This window comes from Aedes albopictus, chromosome 1, assembly GCF_035046485.1.
Source record: "Aedes albopictus strain Foshan chromosome 1, AalbF5, whole genome shotgun sequence".
In the NCBI taxonomy this organism is placed as follows: Eukaryota; Metazoa; Arthropoda; class Insecta; order Diptera; family Culicidae; genus Aedes; species Aedes albopictus.
In genome coordinates, this window is record NC_085136.1 from 194,445,016 (window position 1) to 194,470,015 (window position 25,000).

Here is a 25,000-nt window from a genome sequence, read left to right on the forward strand (position 1 = left end):
CGAACTACTAACTGCAGAACAAACATAGTTGCTGTACAATAGAAGAATAAGTCAATCATAAGCTGAATTTTTGAAATTTTGATTGAATAAGCTGTTATTCAGCTACCATTTTTGTTAGTTGGGATGCATATAAGTTTTGTCCTTGTTTCGATTATATCTAGACTAACATTTGAAAAGGGCGGAACAACCATTGCAAATTATCACTTGTTCCGTCCCTCCTTGGCGTATATCAATATTTTTATGCAAACTTTTCCCGTTAACAGATAGAGGGGAGTCAGATCTATCTGTTACTGGTAAAAGATTTCATGAATAATGGTGGGTAAGCCTAGGAGGGACGGGAGAAGCAGAAATTCAAAATGGCTGTTACGCCCTTTTCAAATGTTGGTCTAGATATGGTGTTCTTTTGAATTACACTCTTACATGATTGAGTGATAGATTCCAAGTCTACATCTAAGATTTTTTCCTTTTTTTAATAATGGGATGTTCGGGATGGTAACATAAGGCTGAATTTCAAAAGGCTGAATGCACATAAGGCTGAATACAAAAGGCTGAAACTATGGATATGTAACAAAAGGCTGAAATTACAAAAGGCTGAAATAACAAAAGGCTGAAAACATGGCAAATTCCAAAACTTGAAATATGCATAATAATGAACTCTATAGAATCTGAGCTGAGGGTTTAATGATTTAAAAGATGGTATTACACAAGGTATTATATTTTCAGGAATACTATTCCCCGGAGTGGCATTTGCCGAAATGTCGTTCCCGTTAGTACTGTGTCATTATGCCGAAGGATATCAGGCCTCAAATGCCACTAAGGCGAATATGTCATAATGATTTTAATGCTAAAAAGGTTTACTAGGCAGCCTAGTTGAATGGTTAAATTATGATCTATGCATTTACCTCGAGAGAACAGCCTTTCTAAAAAAGCGGGGAAAATCTCTGATGGAAGAGTAAGTATTGTGGCCGCAAATAGTACAGTATAACGACCAAGCGGAAAGGTTTGATGATAATATCTACATACTAATAACTCTCCCGTGAGTGATTTTTTCTTCTATTAAAAATAGGCTGTTCTTTTGAGGTATTTGCATATATTCAGTGTTGGCATTCTTACCAATGTGTAAAATGCAGCGAGCTTCTGTGTGCGCATATTCCTTAAAAACGTTTCATCGGAGATTTCCCCTTCTTTTGAACATAGGCTGTTCTTACTGTGTTTGAATGTTATAGCTGCATATTTTTTTTATCAAAGGTTTTCCTTCTTTTAAAATGTTGAAAGAACCATAATTTAAGTTCAGGTGTTGAAGCTGCTTACTTTTTACCAGATGTTTCTCCTTCTTATATAATAGGCTATTCTTTCAAGCAGTATTGTATTCGAACAGAACGTGAGCCAAAAATGAACTGAACACTTGAAATTTTTTGGTCGACAAAGCATTGAACTTGCCTGTCAGAGCTTTTGCTGCTTAAGAGCGCCCGCTCGGTTCCCATTCGACTCTGAGTTCACATGCGCTTATCTTCATCATTAAATCCTATGTGTCTTCTTTGCTAGGACTAGAACCTTGTGCCGCATCTACATGTTTGGACGTTGTTATGTTATGTCACAGGGAAATGCACCATAGATCCTTTGGTACGACATTGTGGTCTCGGATATTGAAATACAGCTCCAGGAATTTAGATTTTTCGAAACACACGATGGTCGGTCGGACTGGTCCACTCTTCAAGATTGCCAAATAAAAATATGATCATTTTAGTATCACAGATACCAGGGTAACATGTTAGTCAGCATGCTACGGGTTCAGTCCTTTCCAGTTTATGCCACGCTCAATTTGCATGTTCAAATATATTTGATCGCAGTGTGCCGAGTATGAACTTCCAATTCAAATTGAACGCGTTCACACTGCAGTGTTGCAATTCGGTTCTGAATTCTTATGCGCAAACCATTGGGGGAAATAGTTTTTGTCGATATGTGATGCTAATAAACCTGTTTAGTCACCCGGAGTTCCTTGAGAAACTTAATCAGGAATGGCCAACTGATGGACCGACGATCAGACTCTATTGGTTTAGGTAATTTTATGATTTTCGATAATTCATGCCAATAACTCCGTTACTGTATTGTATTAAATCATATGATTGGAAATCCGTATTTTCCAAAACCCATGTTGACCGGACTGGTACGCTCAGATATGGTTCCAATAGCAGAAGAATTTCTGAATCTAATGAGCTCAAAATGTTTGAAATCTGTGGAAACATGGTGGAGGTAAATTTAGAACTGAATAAAATTCAAACATTTTTGAGCAACAGTTAGATACAATAGTTTTTGCCTCAACTACCGCTTATTACCAGAATTATCCGAACAATTGTTTACATCTAAGACTCATTCAACCTAGTATCCAAGTTGACACACAAAATACTTCAAACGAGTGGAAATAAATTGTTGGCGAAATCCTTTGTCAATTTGAGCTAAAATAGTTTTGTATTAGCGGGGTATTGGCTAATATGATACTGAAGAAAGTACAATATCATAGACATTATGATACCGAAATCCATAAGATTATGTGCCACTTGAATGTCTTTTCATCTGTTAGAGTTAGCTCACGTGACCAGATGTACATTCGATAAATAGTCAAATCGATTGAATGCCATATACTTCCTCTTCCGTAAAATGGGTTTTGACCAAATGTATTTTCGAGCAAAGATTCTTTTGTTTCCTATGATCATTTTCATGTCGAGTCAAATGTTTATCAAAGACCAATAGATTAGCCATAAATGTCCAAAATGTCATTTCATTCGATTCTCTACATTTTTCAAAACTTTTCAGCCTTTTGATATCTTTCAGCCTTTTGATCATTCAGCCTTATGTGTTTCAGCCTTTTGATCATTCAGCCTTATGTGATTCAGCCTTTTGTACGTAACCCGGATGTTCTGTTTGGTGAACAATCTGCAAACTTTTCTGTCAAATATTATTTTCTAATGATAGGGTGACAATGGGTATTATCGGCAGGTTTGTTCTCTTCGTCATGAGGGGTTTTGTCAGCCAAATTACCTGAAACTTGGCCATATAATTCAGCTTAGTTGGGAAGGATTTGAGACCAACTTTGAGTTCAATAGGTTTCAAAAAACCCCCGAAGACGAAGAGAACAAAACGGCCGAGAATAGGTAATTTCCCCTATGTTGATTTTCCGAGGGCTGTTTCTAATCGTTTCGAACTAATGACACCTTGGGCTACAAACAGAGATTTAAATCATTAATCTTTAATCTTTAAACCATTAACTGTTCTTTTCTTATCAAAAGAACAGCATATGCATCAAAGAAGGGTAAATATCTAGAGTGAGCGCTAACAGCGTTAACATAACAAATGTAAGCTACAGTTATGAGTTTTATTCAAGCATATGCCCTGTGAATTCATATCGCGGATCATTTCAGGGAAAATGTGATAAAATGGGTTCTTGAGGAAGATCAAAATGCTTTTCTGATCCACAATACAAAATAATACATGCAGAACAAAATAAGTGAACTTTATTCTCAAAATCATAATTTGTGCATAGTAATGAACTATTCGGGTAAATGTCGCATTCGGGTAGGTGTCGCATTCGGGTAAGTGTCGCATTCGGGTAAGTGTCGCATTCGGGTAAATGTCGCATTCGGGTAAATGTCGCATTCGGGTATTTGGCATTCGGGTATATGTTACATTCGGGTAAATGGTTTTCGGGTAAATGTCTTTCGGGTAAATGGTTTTCGGGTAAATGTTATAGAATCCCCGCTCGTATCTGGACCACGTGTGGCTTCGCAACGTTCGGTTGCCGGGCTTCCGGAGGCGGGTGGTCGGCGAAGAAGGTTGGTTCTACGAGAAGGTCTTTTGGCGACGTACGTGTCGTGCCGTGCTGTTCAAAGCCGTGATTGCCGAGTCTCAGATAGCGAGACGCCGGCAGCGTAGAGAGATTTCTAGCACTAGTAGGCTCTTCAACTGACCAGGCGCAGGTCTGCGAGATTCACAAGATGGTACAGGAAAACCACGGCGATATCGGAATGTGACTGAGATCGGCGGTCTTGGTCAGCGGTGTGGAGCCCCTCTGGTAGCGTCTGATCGTCTGGTAGTTTCGTATTAGGAACGGCGATGTGGTTTGTGATGTAGACTCATTCGAGGGTCGCCCCTGAGGTTTCGTGATGGCGATCACTTCGGTGACCGCGTGTTGTCGATGGTACACGCGTGCAATTCCTAACATATTAGTTCTACTGGAAGGCGAACTACCAAGTCGTGGTGGACGAAACTCTCAATGGGCGCGCACTTCCCGAAAACACTTGTACAGCCAACCCATTCCAGCTCGCTCCAGGTGAAGTTTTCCAACCACCACCCGCAGCGCAAAGATGAAAATCTATGTACCCCACCCCCCTCCCGCCCTCTCCTCTCATCGCTCACTTTATTTGGAATGACGGTATCTTTTTTAAGCCTTAACATTTCCCTGAATTCCCACAAATAAAAATAAAAATGAAAATGTTGTCATTCGATAACAGCAAACTTGTAGATATTCCAGGTAAAAATCACGACAAAAGTTCGGCAATGAAATATGAAATCATCTGCAATTTGAATAAAACTCATTACATCCTAATTTAACTGAACCTTAAGTTACGGACATTGAAACAAAAACTAGCTCTCTATTTGTATCACGTGTCGTTCAGCGTCACAGAATATGCCTGTTGAAATTCTGCTACGAACGAACGCTTTACCGGAGTCATTCAAAGGCACGTGCAGCCACCTCCGACTAGCAAACAGCCACACTCACACAAAGATATGTACAGGAAAAGTCTGGTAGGTAAACACGGAAAAATACAAATGTAAGAAAGGAAAGGGATCCTTGATGCGATATTGCGTATTATCCGTGACCAGACAAATGAGACGTTTGTAACGTGAACATTTGTAATCGTGGAAAAATTCAAGCAAACGATAGGCAATTATGGGACTAAAGGAAAAGTACAATAGTAAAAATATTAGAAACCATCTCTTAGCCAACCAGGAGAAGTTGAAATGCTTTTCATAGAGGAGGGTCGAGAGCAAATTCACTTAGACGATTTTGCAATTTGCCTTAAAAAATGTTTCAAGATGCAAAGTTAACTCATTCAATATTATAAATAAACCAACAGTGCATATACACAACTGAACAACCGCTGTCGTGTTCATTAGTTCTAGGTACTGAAGAGCTCTGTACATCAGCGCAATCGGAGAGAACAAGAGAAAACGCCAATATCCCGGAAGCAAAACATCCCAAAAGTTACACAAAAGCAACTCAATCACGAGCGGTGCCTTGCATAGTAAAGAGCAGGCAGCAATTTCTTGTTTTTCCCACAGCCCTCTAGTCTAGAACTTTCACCTTATCTGTCCGAATGCGAACGGGAAAATCAATCTCCCCCGATTGAGGCTTTTCTCCTTCCCGTATGTGTGTGTGTGAGGGTGGGTGTAAAATCCGCCCAAATTGTCGAACTGCATCAGTGAATGGTGACTCCACATCCTGCAGTAGGTACCTAGTGCTCTGTCTCTGGACTCTGGGCTACTGTTTTTCGAGTTGGGCGTTCGGGAGGCTTTGTTGTCTTTTCGTTACGGAGATTGATACCTACCCACTGATTCACGCGGTTGACTGGGAGCGAAGGATGTGGGATTTTCCCGGCGAGAGAACAAGAACTTCGTAGCGTGGCTTGAGCTGTACAGCGTGAAATCAGATAGAGAGAACGGGTTACAGTTTGTACGTGAGCATCATTAGGAACTGTAAGGAAGAGTTGCCAGAACATTGGTATTGTTTTTATGCAAATTAGGCGCATATTATCACGTGTTGTTTATTAACTGTTGATGAAAAGGGATGTCAGGGCTACAAAATGGTAAGTCGATACTGGCCGCAGCGAAATGAAGAAGTAGAGCGACAGACCCGATACTCATTGAAAAGACTGAATTTTTTTCAGGAGTTAGGCCAAAAGTGGAAAACAGTTTTGGACCAAAAGGGCTGCAAAGTAATGAGTCGGAAAAGAGCGGCCAACATAGCTCTGATTCACACAAGTCCCTACCTCATGCTTCCGCGGGTCATTCATGGCAAAGACTTCTGACTTCAGCTCGATTAAGGAGAAACGTCCCGAGCGTCTGTTCACCTAGGAGATGAGGCTCAAACAGCGTCTCTACTGTCATCCTGTGGCCAACAACCTACTGTCCCCGAACGTCAACAAACTGTTCAAGAAACCAACAGGGAAAGACTATGCACTGATTCAACGGCATCCACTTTTAGTATGAAACAACGAACAAGAATTGAAACATGAAATTGGCAAGTTGGAACAACTCGTTAGCGAGGCGCAGCACTTGAAGCTTGAAATCCTGGGACTAAGCAAAAATATTGGATCACTAATGCATCCTGGCGGAAGATTGTGAAGCGCGATAAAGCGGACAAGAATCAGGACAGCCAAATACGAGCCCCGTCAACGATATTCAACTCCAGAAAAGGAAGTCAAACGCTGCTGCAGACGGGACAGGCGACCATGGGTGAACTTCCTGGCCGGCGAGGAGGAGAAAGCCGTCATAACTGGCGATATCCGCCTCCTCTACGATATATCACAACGCCTGGTTAGAGCCAAAATGAATCCATTAATGCCAGTGAAATACGCTACTGGACAGTTACTCATCGAACCTAACTGATCAGCAAAACGTTGGTTTGAACACTTCGAACAACTTCTTCAAGTTTCGACATCCGACGGATCAAAATCATCTCGGCATAAATTGTCTAGGGTACAGCACTTCACCCTCGTCAACTCTTTTTTATGGAATGCGAAAATCTGCTAATCAGATACCAAGGGGTGGATCCTCGGGTTATGTGAGGATCGACCCACTAAAAACTCATTCTCTTCCTCAAACTTCTTCGTGCATTAACTGACGCACACCTTGCTGACGTAGTGCACGTTTAGGGGTCATAAAGACCCCAATGCACGACTAGGGTTAACTTCGCGGTACGCCCGTTATGGACGGGGGAACGTACATGAGTGCTCCCTATTGGTAAGCATTCAACCAGCTACAGCAAGGTCCTGGCAAGTAGGTACTGTAGACTATCCGTTGGACTCAAGCTCCCGGATGGGAAGGGGGGCAACTCAACTTGCAGTTGGTTGCCCCGTCATTGTCTCTGCAGATCAAGTACGATTCGGGAGATCGTTAAAGTAACGGAATCTCACTTGTCCGCCCCTGTACACATTAGGCCGTCCCTTATTTTGCAAAAATTGGAAATGTTATAAGTTCGTTAGTGGAAAATGATCGTTTCAGCTAAGAAATGATCGTGTCAAAATTTGAAGTCCATATCTCAAGGCTAAGTGGTCCCTCAAGGGGCCTAAAGTTGTCAAAATTGGTATGGGACAAAAAAAAAACATGAAATTTTTTTCGACGAAAAAATACGCTATTCTACTAAAACCGTGATTTTAGAACCCTAAAGGGCCGAAAATGTGCTTAGAATTGCGATATCTCTACTCGTTTTTGAGTTATTGAACAAAATAGGGTGGGTTTCCTTCGGGATCTAAAAAAATGGTCAAAAATGCCGATTTTTCGGTTGTTTTTTTTTTGTCAATAACTCAGAAACGAGTAGAGATATCGCAAATCTAAGTACATTTTCGGCGCTTTAGGGTCCTAAAATCACCGGTTTTAGTAGAATAGCGTATTTTTTTGTCGAAAAAAAATTCATGCTTTTTTGTCCCATACCAATTTTGACAACTTTAGGCCCCTTGAGGGACCACTTAGCCTTGAGATATGGACTTCAAATTTTGACACGATCATTTCTTAGCTAAAACGATCATTTTCCACTAACGAACTTATAACATTTCTAATTTTTGCAAAATAAGGGACGGCCTAGTAATACACATCCTTTCAACAATATTGTTCGAAGTGATATCTTTACCGCATATCCCCTGCATACTCGACCTTTGCTCCACGAAGTGTGGGCATTCAAAGAGCGCATGCTCCGCGATCTCGTCGCAGTCTGTGCATTCCGGACATGCGGGGAAGCCTGCATGTCCGAGTCTGTGCAAATACCACTGTAGTGGCAGGATGCGCTCGGTAAAACTACCGAACCCTCTGGAAGGGTTCTCAAGCTATGTATGAGATAATGAGTGAAGAAAGCTAAGTCCATGTACATGTATCCTGGAAATAAAGTTTAGTTTTAATTTGACAATGCACGAACTCGGTCGTCTCACTCGTCTTCAAAGAAATGCCTTTTATCTTGAAAACTCGGATATAACAACCACCTAAAGCACCCATGGCCTGACAGAAATTGTGCCAAATGGAAGTTCACCACGCCATGGGGCTTATCTGTCCATTCAGACACGCTCAGTATGAGCTTGTGTTTCCATCTGCCCTTGCAGGAGGAATCTCATTTCCTCTGTCACTTCTACATAATAGACGATATTTTGTTGATCTCTGTCGCGCCTCTTATGCCACGTCGCTCCAAGCACTTATCGTTCTCTGCCACAACTCGTGCTATGAGCGTCATTCCCTCTAGCACGCATAGCGCGTCCTTTGAGACCGTGCGTCATGCGCTGACCACCCTAAAACGCCGCGTTTCACTGTACCGGGCCTAAGATGGAGCCTTGAGGTACCCCCACGGTGTTGATGTAGCTCCTCTCATCTCTTCCTTGGTAAACTAATCGGGACTTCTAGGGCGTGTATGGCGCACTAGATAACGGCCCTGCTGTCGCCGTTGAACGCATTCTTTACATCCAGCGTGACGACCGCGAAACAACGGATTCCCGTTCGCTTCTTTCGGAGCGCTATCTCGGCCGTTTTGGTTACAGTGCTAATAGCGTCCACCGTTGATCGACTCTTCCGGAAGCCGAACTGGTTATCCGAGAGGCCAGGATCATCGGGTAGACCATCAGCCTTGACAGCATGATCCATTTCAGCAGTTTTCCGGCGGTGTCCAGAAGGCATACAGGTCTGTATGCCGACGGGTCGCCAGGTGGCTGCTCGGGGTTGGGAAGTAGAATCATTCTTTGCCCTTTCGATCTCTCTGGAAATTCACTTATGTCTAGGTACATCTGCATAGCCATTCTGAACATGCCAGGGCTAGCCGTTCGGACTCGGAGCCTTGTTCAACTGAAGCGACTTCGCTATTGCGATGAGCTCGTCGTTCGTTACCGAAGCGGTCTTGCTATGGCCGGTTTGGCCATAGCCCTTTCGTGACGAACCAGCACAATTGTGCTGTTGAACAATAACAGTTTTGTGAATTTTTCCAGCTGTTTAGTCTTTGGTTTACCTGATGTAAATTATTTTGATGATTGAGCCATTACTTATTCTTGCATGTGTGCAAACAAACTTTTGTTTATGTTGTGTGTAAAATTTACCACAACAAGTTAAACAAAAAGTGAGCAAAAATCGTAAAACATGAAAAAGTTTTATCTGTCGCAAATTTTTGATTTCCGATTTATCTAGGTGGACAAAGTTAGAAATCGAAAGACAAGGAGTAGCTCTAGCAAATGCTGAAGAAAAAGTGTTGATATATTAAAAAGTCCAAGAGTTCTGGAGAGCCAAATTTGAGCAATTTGTATGGAAATTCCACTTTTTTGAGCTCCGTCACGAAAGGGATAGGGGACGAGGGTCCATGGTCTTGTATCGTTTCCACGATCTTCTACAGCATCTCGTGGGAGCGTTATGGAGGCGCTGACACGCCCTTCGTTTTGGCAATGACGACTCTGTAGGCGTTACCCCAAGAGGTGTTAGCCAATTGTTCAGTGCCAATTTAGCCGCCCTGTAGACCTCACTTCGTTCCATTCTACTCTCATCGGTGCGAGCTCTTTGCTGCCTTCTTATAGCTCTGTGGCAGGATTTGTGGAGTCCGGAGATTTCTCCAGTATACCGGTTTGCGTTCATTCCTGGATAGGGATCGCCTTGGCATTGCGGCGTCACGTGCACGGCTCAAGGTTCCGACTAGATCATTTCTGGATAGATCGTCGGTATTATCGTCCATAAGCAATCGCTCCACAAATGCCGGCTTATCAAAGCGTGAGGTCAGCCATCCCTGATGACGGTCAAGGACCTTCGGTTGTGTCCGGCTTCCTCCGTGTTCCACCGTGTATCAAATCGCCAGATGGCCACTGTGCGTGTATCCTTCGTCGACCTTCCGGTCCGAGCTAAGGTTTAGATCCGGGCTCCAGAAGGTCACGTGTCTTCACCGTGTAATTTGTTATACGTATTAGGGGCCATTCATAAACCATGGTATTTTTGTGGGGAGGGGGACAGCCCCTTATGCCTAAGTACTTGATTTTGAATTCTCAATAATGCTATTATTCAGATGAAATAAATGTTTTAGCATATATTTATATCAACCATGGCTTTGAAAAGTACATTCTGTATAAACCTAGGTATAATTAGTTTTTCTTAATCTACGCCCCGCAAAGTTCAAAACATCAACAACGTTTCTACTAGCAACCCATTCAACTCTCTCGTCTGCTCAGCATGCACTCACTGCCGCGTGTCTATAATGCGCCTTCTCGAGATCCTGGCTGGATGCGATAACGCGAGACGATACACACTCCTCCAGCGCCCCCCATCCCCATCCCAGCTCACCGTCAGGATACGTGCCCGCGTTGTGGCTTCCACCAACACACCGTTACCGGTGGTCGGTGGATCGGTAGGTCGGTCGCGCGCCGTTCTCTTCTTTCTCACGCTCTTATTTTCCGAACATTGTTGATGGGTCATTTTTTCCGGAGTGCCAGCCACGACACAACTGTGAGTGGTGCGTGCGTGCAAATTTCCGCACTCTCTGCGGCGCCCTTTTTTCATCCCGTGGCAGTCAGTGTCGTCTTCGATGATGATGGGTGGTGAAACACTTGGCGGGGTGCTGCGACGACGACGGTATCAAAAAGTTGAAGCTTGGCCGCGTGAAAAGAAATTTCGCCGCGACAATCGTGAATTTAGGTTTTAGTTTTAAAAATAATCCCGATAGATTTGAGTGCTTCGCTGGTGGAAGTTTAGAACTCGGTTCCCACATAGCACAAAACAATGACGGTGCGAAGTCAAGTGCGGTAGAATGGACCGAAACGGAGCGAGAAAAACTTTGCATGATAAATTGGCTCGGCGCGAGTGACAAACAAAGAAAATGTGACGTGCAACTCGAGTTTTTTGGGGACATTTTTTTGATTAATTGACCTGAGAATAAATCACAAGGGGAAATTACAATTCTGATACTTGATGGTTTTAGAGTGTGATGATTTTGACTCTGATGTGTCTGTTGATTTTTTTTTTGTTTGTAGAAGAAAATTTGTCCCAAGAACTTCAGGACTAAGTGTAACTAAGTCCTGCAGACGATAATATCGGCTCATTACCGTGTATATGTATATATATATATTTAAGCATTATTCCGTTTAGTGATTTTTGTGAACGTAACACATAAACTATAGGTTTATCAATTGCTCATATACACCCGAAGTATTCCTCAAAAATCACTCCTTCAGAAGTTAATTGGTAATTCGAAAGGATTCCCAAGCCTCATTCCTTCCTGGGTGGACCTGTGGGCAACAACAAAATCAACAACCACCACAATTCTCGCGCACGCAAACTCACATAAGGACTGTATCGGAAATTAACTATATATGTTCAAAACATCCTAAAAAATAATTTATTCAAGTTATAAATAATTTTATTTTTGGAGGTACTATATAAATCCTCAGAAAAAGGAATGGCACTTTTGCTTTTGTAAAAATAATTATTTTACATGGTCATCAATCTCAAAGTTTAAACGCATGATCTTAAAATTTTGGACACCTCTTAAAAATTTGAAATTGCGAAAAACATGGATTTTTTTTTTATTTTTTAAAATATTTTAGCGCAAATATATTCTTTCCCAGATTGCTCATAATATAGGTAAAAAATTATTTTCAAGAAAAAGTTCGACTCCATTTGAGCGCAATTCTTAAAAATGAAAAAAGGTCATTTTTCAGGGACCCCATTTTTTGATGCTGATTCAAAGCACGATTACGCAAATGAAAAATACATCAAATTGATGATTCATTTTTTTTTAATTGGAAATGTTTTTAAACTTAACGACGAGGTAGCTTTAGTAGAGAACGGAATTGTATGACCTTTGAAGATATTTAAAACAGGCTGTCAAAGTTCGACAAAAAATTAGTGGTTTTTTAGGATAGGTCATTTTTTAAATGTTGAGGATTTTTCGATCATAAATACTTTTTTTTAAGTTGGTGTTCGGTGATATGTTATGTGTACATAACTGCTAACAATAATTTATATTTTTTGGATTTTTCGCCGTACAAGTTTTATTCGCTACAGGTTATTGAAACGCTGAAAAATCTTTAAAAAACAACAATTTGTCCAAAACTTTAATTTGTGAGATGTATTCATTCTACAATATTTTCAATAATGCTAAACAATTTTCAAATTTTTTCAGGCTGTTCTAAACTTGACTGTATTGTGAAGATTTGATAGAAGAACCGAAATGATAAAACCAAACATGCTTCGAGATAGAGCATCCTGAATGTTTATAGTTAATTTCCGATACACTCCTTACTAGGATTCAAATACAACCAACACAGCATCACCTTCTAATCTAATCGATAAACAAAGAAAGTCAGACAGAATGTCGTGGAATGTTGCTCGTGGATTTTCGTGTGTGCTGCGGCGGTGATGAGTGCGGCGAGGTTATAACCGACTGCCGTCCATCGCACCAAAGGCAAAGACAAACACGACAGGACTGTTTTGCTTTGCGGTTCCGCTCTGAGAGTGAAGTCGTGCCAAGAAATTTGACTGTTATGGAAAGTGGGATTATGAATGACGCCCATAACATTGTATTTGAGAAGGTAAAATTTCTTGTAGAGTGCTGGTATTCAGTGAAATATGTATAAGGTTATTGTTTTGAACAGGGAAGGTCTTCCTAATCAACCTAGTAGAAGGGCAGCAGTCGATCGCATTTTTTGAGTCTAGAATCAACACATATTTATTGGAAGAGTCATAAAAAAATATAGAATCGAGAACAACTATTGGCAGGTTCAGCTGAGAGCCACGTATTCAGCCTTCATTGTGGATAGGGTAATGCTAGAGCGCCTCCTGCACGCCCAAGCGCGGCGTGCTTCGGCGAGCAAGAATACGAGCCTCGAAGCTGATCTTCTGGTGCCTGTATCTCCTAAAACGCTGGCCCGAATCCTGGGATTTCAGGAACCCGACGTGAATTGGGGATCTTGCTGACTGCACTTCACTTATCGATATAGGTTCTGAGGCGTATCTTGTACTGATCGCTGTCGTGCTCTACATTAAGGAAAAGGAAATACATTTGATCCAGACATGTCATCTTGCACTCGTGCTGCAGACTCTGGAACAGCATAATAATCTCAACATCTTTCGATAATATGAACCAACTAGTAGATCGCCAACGTTGTTGTTTGTATGACTTGAACTCGTACTTCGTCAGGGATCCCTTCAACTTACGCTATCAGCATCTGGGCGACTATCGCAGACCGTATCTACTGCGGCTGAGCCAGCACACTAGCTCCTTCTGTCCCTCTGCTTCGTAGCTGATAGGCACTTGTACACTTTCTCTACAAGCCATCCTTAGCGATAAGCAGTTTTAACGTAAAAGTGCTGGACGAACAATACTCTCTTTTGGCCACTACAGTTTGAAACGTAAGCAGAGCAGCATGATACGAAACCGGAACAAACATCTGCTCAAAGTCAACTCCAGGGTGTTGGGAGCAGCCACGGTGACTATTCTGGCTTCATGCTAGTTCCGCTTCAGATGATGACTTACTTCGAACCTATTGTCTTTGTCTCAGGAAGCACCGAGTCGAGCTTCCAGGTTCAACGCTGCTCATGGAATCCTATTGCGGGTTGTTTAAGCTGCGATTGCTGCGTCCTAGTCCAGAACGTAAGCATCAAAGCGCCGTGGGACCTTGCGCATATCATAACGAGATCGTCGAACCTGCCACACATCTTCGCCATTTGTAGATTTAAAGGACCCCTTGGCCTCCGAGTTGTCGTTGGCCAGATGTATCATGAGATCCTTCTATCGTCAAGACCCGAGTTCTGAATCTCTTTTCGTGGGATTGCTAGGAAACTGGGACAGGCGATGAGAGGAAAATCACAGATGTGAAGCTAGCTAGTTTTTTTTTAGAGTGAGGAAGGCCCCACGCCCGTCATGTAGACCAATATTGTGCGGCTCCGTGGTCGTGCGGCTAGTGTCACCAAGCTCTTGGCCGCATCGTGCTGAAGAGCGCGGGTTCGATTCCCGCCGCAGCTGTCAGGAAAAGTTTTCGGCTGTGCCACTGGTCGTTGCATGCTAGTCCGTCATCTAGTGTCGTGCTTCCTTCAAAGAGCGAAAAAGCTCACTGGAGGCATTGAACGTGTCCGTGTCTGTTAAAATATGACGATTGAAGCCAAGGCCTTTGCCAGTGATATTCCATGTGGCACTCAAAAATATCGGTGAAAATGGCTATTGCAACTTTCTTAACCATTTTTTGTGAAACGCTATTCTTTTTCAAGTACATATATATGAGATCCAGCAAAAAAAAATTAGAGTCATTCGACCTTATAATATGAGCGATGAAATTGAATATCCAAGGATCTATCAGTGAGCCGTTGAACACATAACCAATGCATCGCCTGGATCAAAAATGATATTTGGTAATTTTGGAGAGCATTTTAGTCATCTATTTTTGTTTTCTTCCAATCCACATCATCTGCAAATGTTATGATTATCACTATTGAATCCTCCATTCTCTTTATTCATTCCTCAGGTATTTTGTCTCCTCCGGGTCCATTTTTAACGCCGAGCCCATCACCATCGGTACCAGCAAGCCCTCGGCTGCAACCCTCGCCATCGCAGTCACCATTTCAGCAGCATCAACCACAGGATGTTCTGCTAGTAACAAACAGCAACGTTGTAGGCACTTTGACTCAGGAGCCGGTAAGTATTGACCGTTTTCGGGACGCACAATGAGTATCACTGTCTCTTTCCGTTTCCATCAACAGGACCGGAAGCTAGGGATCACCAACAGACGTCAATCCTTCAATCAGTTTCCTCAACAGCAACAACAGCCGCAACAGCAACAACAGTTCAGCAACAGCAGCCCAAATGCAGGCACGGTGGTTTATCGTCCGAGCCCAACCCAGTCGCCGGCCGGAGCGGCGACATACAGCATTACGACCATACCTGGCAATGAGTTCAACACGACACTAGTGGGGTCCAATAACATCTCGTTGAACAAGGTAAGTTCCTTCTTCAATCTATCCAATTTTCTCAAAACCCTCAAAAACATCTCTTTCTTCCTAGAAGGGTCGAAAGTCTTCCTCAGCGAGTGTTATCCACCAACCAACGCTTGTACAACCCCAGCAACATACCTTTATTCAGTCACATGCTGGTCATGGACATGGGACAACTATCGGTGCTCCTGCATGTAGCCCGAAAGCGGCGAAAAAAGCCTTACAACCGCATATCCAACATCATCAACAGCAGCAAGCGCAAACTGTTTCCTTCGTTGGAAGCCCAATTGCCAGCCCCAGTCCGATTGCGAGTCCCAACGGATCGATCCTGGTTACAACAAGTAGCCACGGTGGTTTGGGAGGTAGTATTATTGTTGGCAGTGCTGGACATACTCCCGGCAGGACAACAGCAACAACAACTGGTACAGGGGCATCAGCACAACTAAGGCCTCCAACACCACAGCCTGTGATACAACAGGTTTGTATGAAGGCGAGTTTTCTAGTCTTCATCGATTAATTTTTCCTTCCTTTATTTTCAGTATCCTGTTATGGGTGCCGGCAATCAAATAGTGCAAATATTCCAAGGTTCTCAATTCATTACCCAGCAACCTGCAGTGTCGCAACACCAGGGGCATCAACAACTTTCAACGCCAGGCCAACCACAGCAGCTACAAAATCGTCAAACGATCATATCGCAATCGCCCCAAACGCAGCACATAGTTTCACAGCCGATGCATACGTCTCACCAACAGCAACCACAACCGCAGCAGTTTATTCAGCAGATTATTACATCTTCTCCGTCCTCAAACACATCTCCGTCGTCATCTGCGTCGGTCAGCGTTGCAGGAGGAACAGTCATCATCGGAGGGCACAAGCAATCGAAAATTCATCAACAGATCTTGCCCAAACCAGTGACTCCATCGGTATCGCCATCGCTAGGCTCGGCACATCAGAGCCCACAGCAGCACATGCAACCAACGTTCAGTCCCGTGTCACTCAGTACATCCATTAATAAGCCAATTATGACACAGCCTAAAACTACGATGGTGAATCATATGCCGGCTCAAATCCAAGTAACACAAACACCTACAGGCAGCCAATTCGTAACCCAGGCAGGTCCACAGCAAGCCCAACAACCACAACCTCCTACACAACAACCCCAATTGGTAGCTACTCCGCAAACAACTCCAACAGCAACTCCAACTCAAACGGCAACACCACAAAATGGAGGTTCAATCATCCTTCCAACTGGGAATCTGAACGCACAACCACTTCTGCTCAATCAAATGCCGGTTATCGTTCAGCAGAACACTCCACAGGGTGTCCAGTTGATATTAAGGCCTCCGACGCCACAACTAGCTGCACCCAGCTTGGTGATCCATAACACAAGGCCTCAACTTCAGCAAGCACAGCCGCAACAGGTCTTACGAATACTGAACACAAATGGGGCCATGCAGTTGGCTGCGGCACCAACCTTCATAGTGTCTTCTCAGGGAAATCTTGTGCAACAGAATATACCAGGGTTGAAAACTAACCAAGGTGTACCGTTAACCCAAATTCAGGGACTGCAAGGTCAGAGGCAGCCACAACAAATTACGGCAGCTATAAATCAACATTTGCTCAGTCAAGGTGTAGCCCAAATTCAAAATTTGCAGCTAAACGGAAACCTTACCCAAATTCAGGTGCCAAATGGATTGAATGGGCAGCTATTGACAACTCTACCTGCACAATTTCAACAAGGTGTAGGCAGCTTTAGCTTGCAAAATCAAAACATCAACTTGAATCAGATCGGGAATACCAACTTTTCACAACTTGCTGCTGCAGCGGCTGCTAGCGGGGCAACGTTTACCTCACCACCTCCACCAACGGTGCAGACTTCAACGCCACAAGGTGATATCGTTAACACCCAAAACATACAATTTACAACAGCACAACCAGCAAGTTCCGCGCATCAACATTCTTCACATGGACAAATAATTGGAAATTCGTCTGTAGACGGGCAACTGACTTCTCATTTACAAATAAATTCCTCGATAACTTCTGAACCAATCCGTCAATCAGCACCAATAATGACGACGGCCAGCGGACAGCATGTTTTCGTTACCGATACGAAAGGGCAGCAACACCAAATACAAAGTCAGCCCCAAACGCAGCAACAGTTTTTCAGTGGAAGCACAATCCAGCATCAACCTGTACAGATTCAGCAACAGCAACCCCAACCAAAGTTTGAGATTGAGAAACCCAAAAAAGAGCGTAAAAGTAAAAAGAAGAAAGTAACGCAACCTCCAGTAGCTACAGCTGCACCAATTATTGTAACTCCGAGCCCTGTGGTTACGAGCCAAGTTCCAATAATCAATTCTTCGATGATCTCTTCTGTACCGACTTCAACGTCCTACGCCGAACCAATGACGTCGCCTCCAACATCTCCTACGTTAATAAATACTCATACCTCTACGGGAAAGTTAGATCTTGCTAATCTAATGAAAATATCTGGTATTGGCATTGAAGATGACGATTTTATGGATACAGAAGAACCTCCGCCTGCACCGCCACCTCCACCTTTGGTACAAACCACGACACAACAACCTCAAGATTTTCCGAACGTTGTGATACAGAACGACACGGCTGTAAAAGAACAGTTAATGTCTCCTCCACCGGCACCATTACCGCCGACTACCACCGATATTATGATCACCATACCGGCCAGTGCTGCCGGGTCCAATGTTGATTTTCCTTACACGATTTCGATTCCTACTTCTGGATTAGAAGGACAGGACTTCCAATCAAAGTCATCATCATTACCCGAAGTCCATTCGGCAAAACCACCAAGTTCTCAGCCGCCTATGCAGCAGCACCCACCATCACATGTGTTGCATCAGTCTGGCCAGGAACCACCACCATTCATGATTACAATTGATCCTTCTAGTGATCCCAATTCTGCTCAGCCGTACACGATCTCAATACCTCGGGTGTCTGGAAGTGGTCCAGAGGAAACAAAAATGATCAGTGTTGCAACTGTGGCTCCAACACCAACTGCTGGAACGGTTACATCAAGCACTTCAGTGATTACTAGTACTTCACAAAACACATTCTGTGTGAATAGCCTAATGAACAATGTACTAAATACGCAAGTAACTCCAAACCTACAAAGTCAAATCAATGAAATTCAAAATCAACTGATACAAGCTGCAGCATCTTCGGTTTCGACGATACCATCTTCTGCCGTTGTGATGAGCCAGAACTATATGACCACTCAGCCACAAACTTTGATATCAACATCCACCATAATTACTCCTATCGTGACTACGACCATTACTGCACCAGTCACGACCTCCATGATCATTTCACCGAGCAAACCTACGGTCACACCATCTAAGAAGAAGTCCGGGGGTAACAAAAAGAATGGCAAAAAGTTGGTTGACAAAACTCTCGAAACAATTAACACTTCAGTTCCAACGCAGATTGGAAATATCCAGATCTCGCAAATAGACGGGACAACGGTCAACAATAACAAGACAACCAAAGGTGCAATTAACAATCAGATTCAAATCACGCCCATACTGGATACTAAAACACCTGGACATCACTTTCAAACAAGCATGCAACAACCAGCTCCAGTGCAGATTAATCCAACGCATGTTGTTCAGCCACCGCAGGCTATCCAAGCTATACCCAATCAATCTCCGGCTGTACCTCAACCAGTAGCTCAAACTCCCACATTGCAACATCAACAAATGCAGTTACCATCGGCACCTCCCCAAATTCAACAAACGTCGTCTGCACAAGGAATTCTGTCCCAACTCACGGGTGCATTGAGTCTGTCCCTCGCGGAGAATGGCCATCTAATACTCAAACATGACATCAACAGTCCCCAGGACAGCCAATCTCAGATGATACTACAAGCAATTTTATCCGGTGCTTTAGGGAACGTTAGCCTAGTGAATGAACCATCTAAACCCACACCACCGTCGAATCCAGCTCCAATAGTATCCCAGCCAGCACCAGTGGCAGCTATTCAGCAGCCTCCTAAAAACATAGCTACTGTCAGTGGACAAATACAGCAGAAGAATGTCATTGTTACGAACACCCAGAATCATCCAACTGCTAGTGGACAGTTCATGTCCTCTTTTAATTCCCAGCCACCGGGACCTACACCAGTTATTCAACAACCACAATCGCAACAACAGCCGCCACAATTGCTTCACCAGCACCACGCAATCCATACCCAACCATCACATGTGACTCAAAGTCTTAAAGAGGTGCGGAAGCATGAATCGATTCCAATAGAGCCACCACCACCACCTGCACCTCAACCTCCACCTCCTCAACAAACGATAGTTATCAACTCGAATGCCCCAAAGCTTGTGGAGTTGCCCAAAATTGAACCAAATCAACAACTATTTTCTCTAAATACTCTAACCAATCAAATAACCCAGTTAAGTCCTGGTCAAACTACTGCTGCTCTGGGACCAATGGAACGACTTCTGATAGTTCCCACAGGAATAAACTCTCAACAGCTGGCACAGTGTCTGCTGCAGGGCCAAATTCATTTCAACAATATTGGACCAGTAACGCAATCCAGTGACCCGAAGCCACATCCACCGGCACCTTTACCACCACAACCTCCAGCAATGCAGCAACCAGTGTACCAAAACCAGCAGCCACAGCAACAACATCAACAGCAGCTCGTGATTCAGAACAATCCAAATTTCAAACCCAACCCAATACCTACAACTGTGCCTGCCGTCATCAATAAGCAAGTGGTTAACCACCAAATTAAGGCGGAAAAACCTAAACGAAGTCGAGCCAAAAAAGCCGACAAACAACCAGCCAAGACCAGTTTGGTAAAAGTGAATCCGGTGAGCAGTGGTCTGCCACCCAACGTAATTCTTCAACCAGGGCAACACGCCCAGCCAATTTTGGCTGAAGATGGCACCAAGATTGGAACGAAAATAGTCGGAATGGTTAATCCGAACAATTTTGTGACGAATCCAGTTCCAGCTCCACCGGTTGCACAAGTTCAACCCCAGCAACAAATACAAATTGGTAACAAAATGCTGAACAATAAAACATTGACCACAACGGTAGTCACTACTGCAGGAGCCATCCAGTGCAATAATCTTATTGTGACTCATGCTAGTAATGCGGCCAATGGAGCAACCGCTAATAGCAGCAGTAATCTTAGTATTAGCAGCAACAATAGCAGCAGTAGTAACAGTAGTGTAAATGTGTGTGTTCAACCTAATAATGTTTTAAGTGGTAGCAGTTTAAGTACTAGTAGTAGTAGTAAAAAGGGAAAAATTCATCCTCAACCGACGACGCAACCGATGATGAGCCAAATGCCTCCCTTGGTTAGCGTTAATTCCGGATCAGTTCCAACAACAAATTCAACAATTGGTGCACCCAGTTTAGTTCCCAGAGTCCAAACGATCCAGTTGACGCCACAAAAGCAGCAACTTTTGAAAAACGTCCAACAGCAGATTCAAGTGCTGTCAGCCAAACTACAAAATGTGAATCTGCTATCGACCCTGAACATTCCGGCAGACTTCGATAACAATAACCCAACCTACAACAAGCCACTGCCAATATTGACAAACATCCAAGGTATGTCAGATGTGGAAATCACACAGGCGCTTCAACGACTGTTCATCGAGCAGCAGAAAATTCTCGCGACTGGGAAGATCATTCCAACAATAACTACAGGACATGCCCTGCCAGTTCCACCTCCCCCTACGCCAATTATTGGAGTGCCGAATCCCGGAGGAGCTGTCATCAGTAATGACCCCAAACCTCAGCAGGCAATTGTTTCGCCCATATCCGTAACTCCAACGTCAGCCAATGCGGCCATTTACCAGGGTGGAGCCAACATACAAACTATTCCATCGCCAATACAAATCAGTTCACCACAGGTTGTGAAACAAGATACGATGATTCCTACCTCATCGGCATCAAACTATGCGAGTACAATTGTTACCAGTAGCAATTCTTCAATGTCGATTACCATCACCAATAGTCTGCCAATACAGCAAGCACGTGGAAATCAGCCCAAATTACCCGGTACTTCTGCTACCTCCATCATTCCTATAAGTTCCACGTTACCGCCACAAACCAGTGTAACCATAACCCAAGCTCCTCAAATGATTAGTCCATCAATTGTGAAAACAAGTGCAAAAATTGCGCCTCCTCAACCTCAACAGCATCAAATCATTTTGAACAACAAAAATATCACTCTAACGAGCACTCCTACAAGCATACCGATGCCTTCTTTAGTTCCGACGCAACCTCATCATCTGCAGTCCATGAGCGTTACCAAAATCGAGCTTCCACCAACACCACCACCATCGTTGTTGTCCAACCAAAACCGGTCGAACACACCTATACCGCCCCCTCTGGTGCCCACATCTATGCCCATCAACCACCAAAGCAAGACCTTCACCGGCCAATCCATCGTAATCGTAAGCGGTTCTCAAGCAATTTTAACCAACTCATTGCCGCAAAACATCCCAGGCGCTGGTCTCAACTCCAAAACATCCATCATTTCGACTTCGGCTGGTAATGTCACCGTACAGACAAATCCATCGCTACAAATTCAACTGCAACAACCCCAGCAACCCATGAACATTGTTCCACCGCCACTGATAACGATGGCTTCAGCACCTGCCATGACAGCACCGGCGGTGACAACAACTACTGCTAGCGTCCAGCAAGTATCCAGTGGCGTTATGGTAACACCCGTTCCAACACTGGCACCAACGGCTGCTGCAAACAGCGGGAGTGCCGGTCCAGAACCACCTGTCTCGAGCAGCAGTGTTTCCGTTCCGATTTCATCCAGTATTACCAGCACTGCCACCACCACCAGCAGTTTCAGCAGCAGCTCGGTGACGCCAGCAGCTCCGACAGTAGTCACCACGACCATTCCAGGCCATCACAAGCCTGCAATGGTGGTAGCGCGATCAAGTTTGTGAGTGTGATATTGAACTTTATTTCTTTTCAATACTGTTGCACGATTGGTTGACTTGGAAAAACTTCTAACATTGCTTTTGTTCTTGTCCTTTCGCCAGGTTCGAACGACAAATATCGGTAGATCAGGATGCTTGCACCAGACCGGACACCACGACGCCCTTCTTGAACAAACAGGATGCCGTTAAGCGATTGATCCGGTACCACTGCATGTACGAGGAACGATGCGAGGAAAACGAGGAAGAAGAGGTTGCTTTCAAATCGATGGCCCAAGAGTTTCCAGTCATCTATAGAAACATGGTGAACAAATACCAGTACTTGCTCATGCAGGAATCAATGGTAAGATATGCGGTTTGCAAAACTTTGTTGAACTTTTTCTTATTTGTGTTTTATGTGTAATTTCAGCGTCACGTTCGAACCGCGGAGCTGATGATGGTCGACCGAATGCTCAATTCAGATGTTGAGAAGGAGATTCTCGAAATGCAGCTGAAAATCAACGAATATATGAACCCGAGTTTGAATGAGCTGCATATGAACATCGACTCTCAACAGACTCATGCCGTGCATCAGCAAGGTCATCCTCTACCTGAACCACCAATACCCGTTACGGTTGAAGAATACAAAGTCAAGAAAGAAGAAATGCCAGCAATGGATTCTCCACATGCTCTTCAATATCTGCCCGAGGCGTCCAATTCGTGTGGTGTGCAGCCGAGTACTTCGACTGCTACCCTTTTGGGCATCAAAACAGAAATCAAATCGGAAGGTAATCCTACCGATGAACTGGTGGCGTACAGGCACCACAGCTCAGCGCAGCATCATACTGCACAGCTGGCATCAACAATCACCAAAGGGAATGCAGCAAGACCTTCGACCGAGGTGCTCAAGAAGGAGATGGATAGTTTCGATGATATCGAGAGTGAGATTACACCGAGTTTCATTATGAAGAAGTGTGATGGTTTGCCTCCCGCACCAGTGGCACAGCAAGTTCCACCTGCTCCACCATCTCTGAGCTATTTCAATCATGTTGGAGAAAGTCACAGTGTTGGTCAGAATCAGCCAACTAAGATAGATGCGTCCAGACCTAGTGAATCTTACGATGAGTGGTTGTGTATCCAGAAAGAACTGAATCTTCCTAGTGAAAGGCGAGACCATCTGGTTAAGAACGTCAAAAGTCCGGAAGAAGAAATCATTGAAAAGCAACTGGACGACCTGTTCAATCCCACTGAGGGTAAAGATGGTGAAGTGACCAGGAGTCAAGTAGATTCACCTCTCGCTGATTTCTTCAACGCTCATCAACAAGATTCCGGTGTAGGTGGAAGCGCTGGTGGATCAAGTATACCGTCGGATAAGTCTGTTGAGAATCGATTGGAAGCGTTGTTTGGAAGTACACCTCTACACAACAGGAGTTCAGAAGACAACTCTCCGGAAGCATGTGGTGAAAAGCAGAACGATCTGATGGAAACACGATTGGAAGCGCTATTTCAGAGTGGTGAAAGTGCTTTGGATAATTCCAGTTTTCTACATAAAAGTAGCAATTTTGAATTAATCCAGACCCAGATAACTCAAAAAAGGCACTGGAATCCATCAGAGTGTGACTGGGAAGATAGTGGTAGTGCTGGAAAGAGACAATGTCTGCCTGGGAACCCGAATAGAACTCACGATGATGATCACCGATGGTTACTCGAATGTACTCAGGCACAGAATCAAGCTCATTCTAGTCACCCTATTGGAGGTCTTCGGGGTCATACACAGGTTCAACAGGATGTCAATGCACTTAACGCAGGTAACAATCATATGCTTAGTGATAATGGTAATGGTAACGGGCATATACCTAGCACTAATACAAATACTAGCGGGAGCACTACTAACACAAAACGCACTTCCTGGAATGGTGATATCCTTCTTGCTTCGGCGACCGGTGATCTTGATATGCTTGACACTAATCTGAGTCTTAGTCTGAACAATCTCAACAGCATGTGTGGCTCAGTGGGTATTATGACAAGTGATGCTCCTTCCTCACATCACGGATCTATCAAATCGTCTAAAAACTGCTTTCATTCGCCGGTACTCGGGGCAGAAAACTGTGATGATACTAATCTAATTGGTCTCGGCACTGGTGGTGGTCTTAACAATTCTAGTCATTCTCATAGTCAAGGCGGTAAGCTAAACTATCTCGATCGTGATATTTTAGGACTGGACGGATCGCACGACACCACCAAGCAGTCCCACCAGCAATCGGTACCACACTCGGTGGCAAACGATCTCCAGCATCAACTGAATCACATAACCTTCGATGCAAGTAGTGGTCAGCTCAATTTCGACGATGACATCAATCGACAGGTTCAAAATGCAATCGACTCAATTCTGAATCTCCAGAGCAACGACTCCGATGCAGCGCTGCATTTCTCTCTCGACCAATCGTTTCTAGCTGATAGTCCGCAATCCGTTCAACGACCTCCATCGTCGAACAAGCGAAAATACCATCATATCAACAGAATGGACGACATCAGTGATTGTCTGGGTTCGGTGATGGACGACAGCAGTGACAATCACGGTGTTCACAACCATCTCCAGCAGCAACAGCATCTTCAGAACCATTTCAACCACGTACTTCATCAATCACACAATCATCAACAGCTACACCATCACCATCAGCATCACCAAGCGCAGACGGATGGAGCGTCCCCTGTCGTCGACGGAGCCGGCTCATCGACAGTCGATGGAAGGACGAGTACTGACCTACCGGTAAAGACGATAATCAAATCTTGACAACTTTCGTCAATGGGCGGAAATTCTGGCGGGGGCATGCTAGTGGTTACGACTCCTTCTG

At 43.9% G+C, this 25,000-nt stretch overlaps 1 protein-coding gene across 4 annotated transcripts in view; it reads left to right on the forward strand.

Annotated features, from left to right (window-relative positions):
- The window catches only part of LOC109423224 (mucin-2), a gene marked incomplete at its 3' end in the record, with an annotated part of 49,233 nt that extends 24,233 nt beyond the window's left edge, over window positions 1-25,000 (forward strand). Inside the window, 8 exon segments of one of the 4 annotated variants that reach the window (XM_062846068.1) lie at window positions 10,311-10,857; window positions 14,491-14,631; window positions 14,745-14,914; window positions 14,980-15,216; window positions 15,281-15,688; window positions 15,750-22,171; window positions 22,272-22,509; window positions 22,576-25,000. In XM_062846068.1, the coding sequence (XP_062702052.1) occupies window positions 14,622-14,631; window positions 14,745-14,914; window positions 14,980-15,216; window positions 15,281-15,688; window positions 15,750-22,171; window positions 22,272-22,509; window positions 22,576-24,939 (9,849 nt within the window). In that variant the 5' untranslated portion in view covers window positions 10,311-10,857; window positions 14,491-14,621. 4 annotated transcript variants of the gene reach the window in all.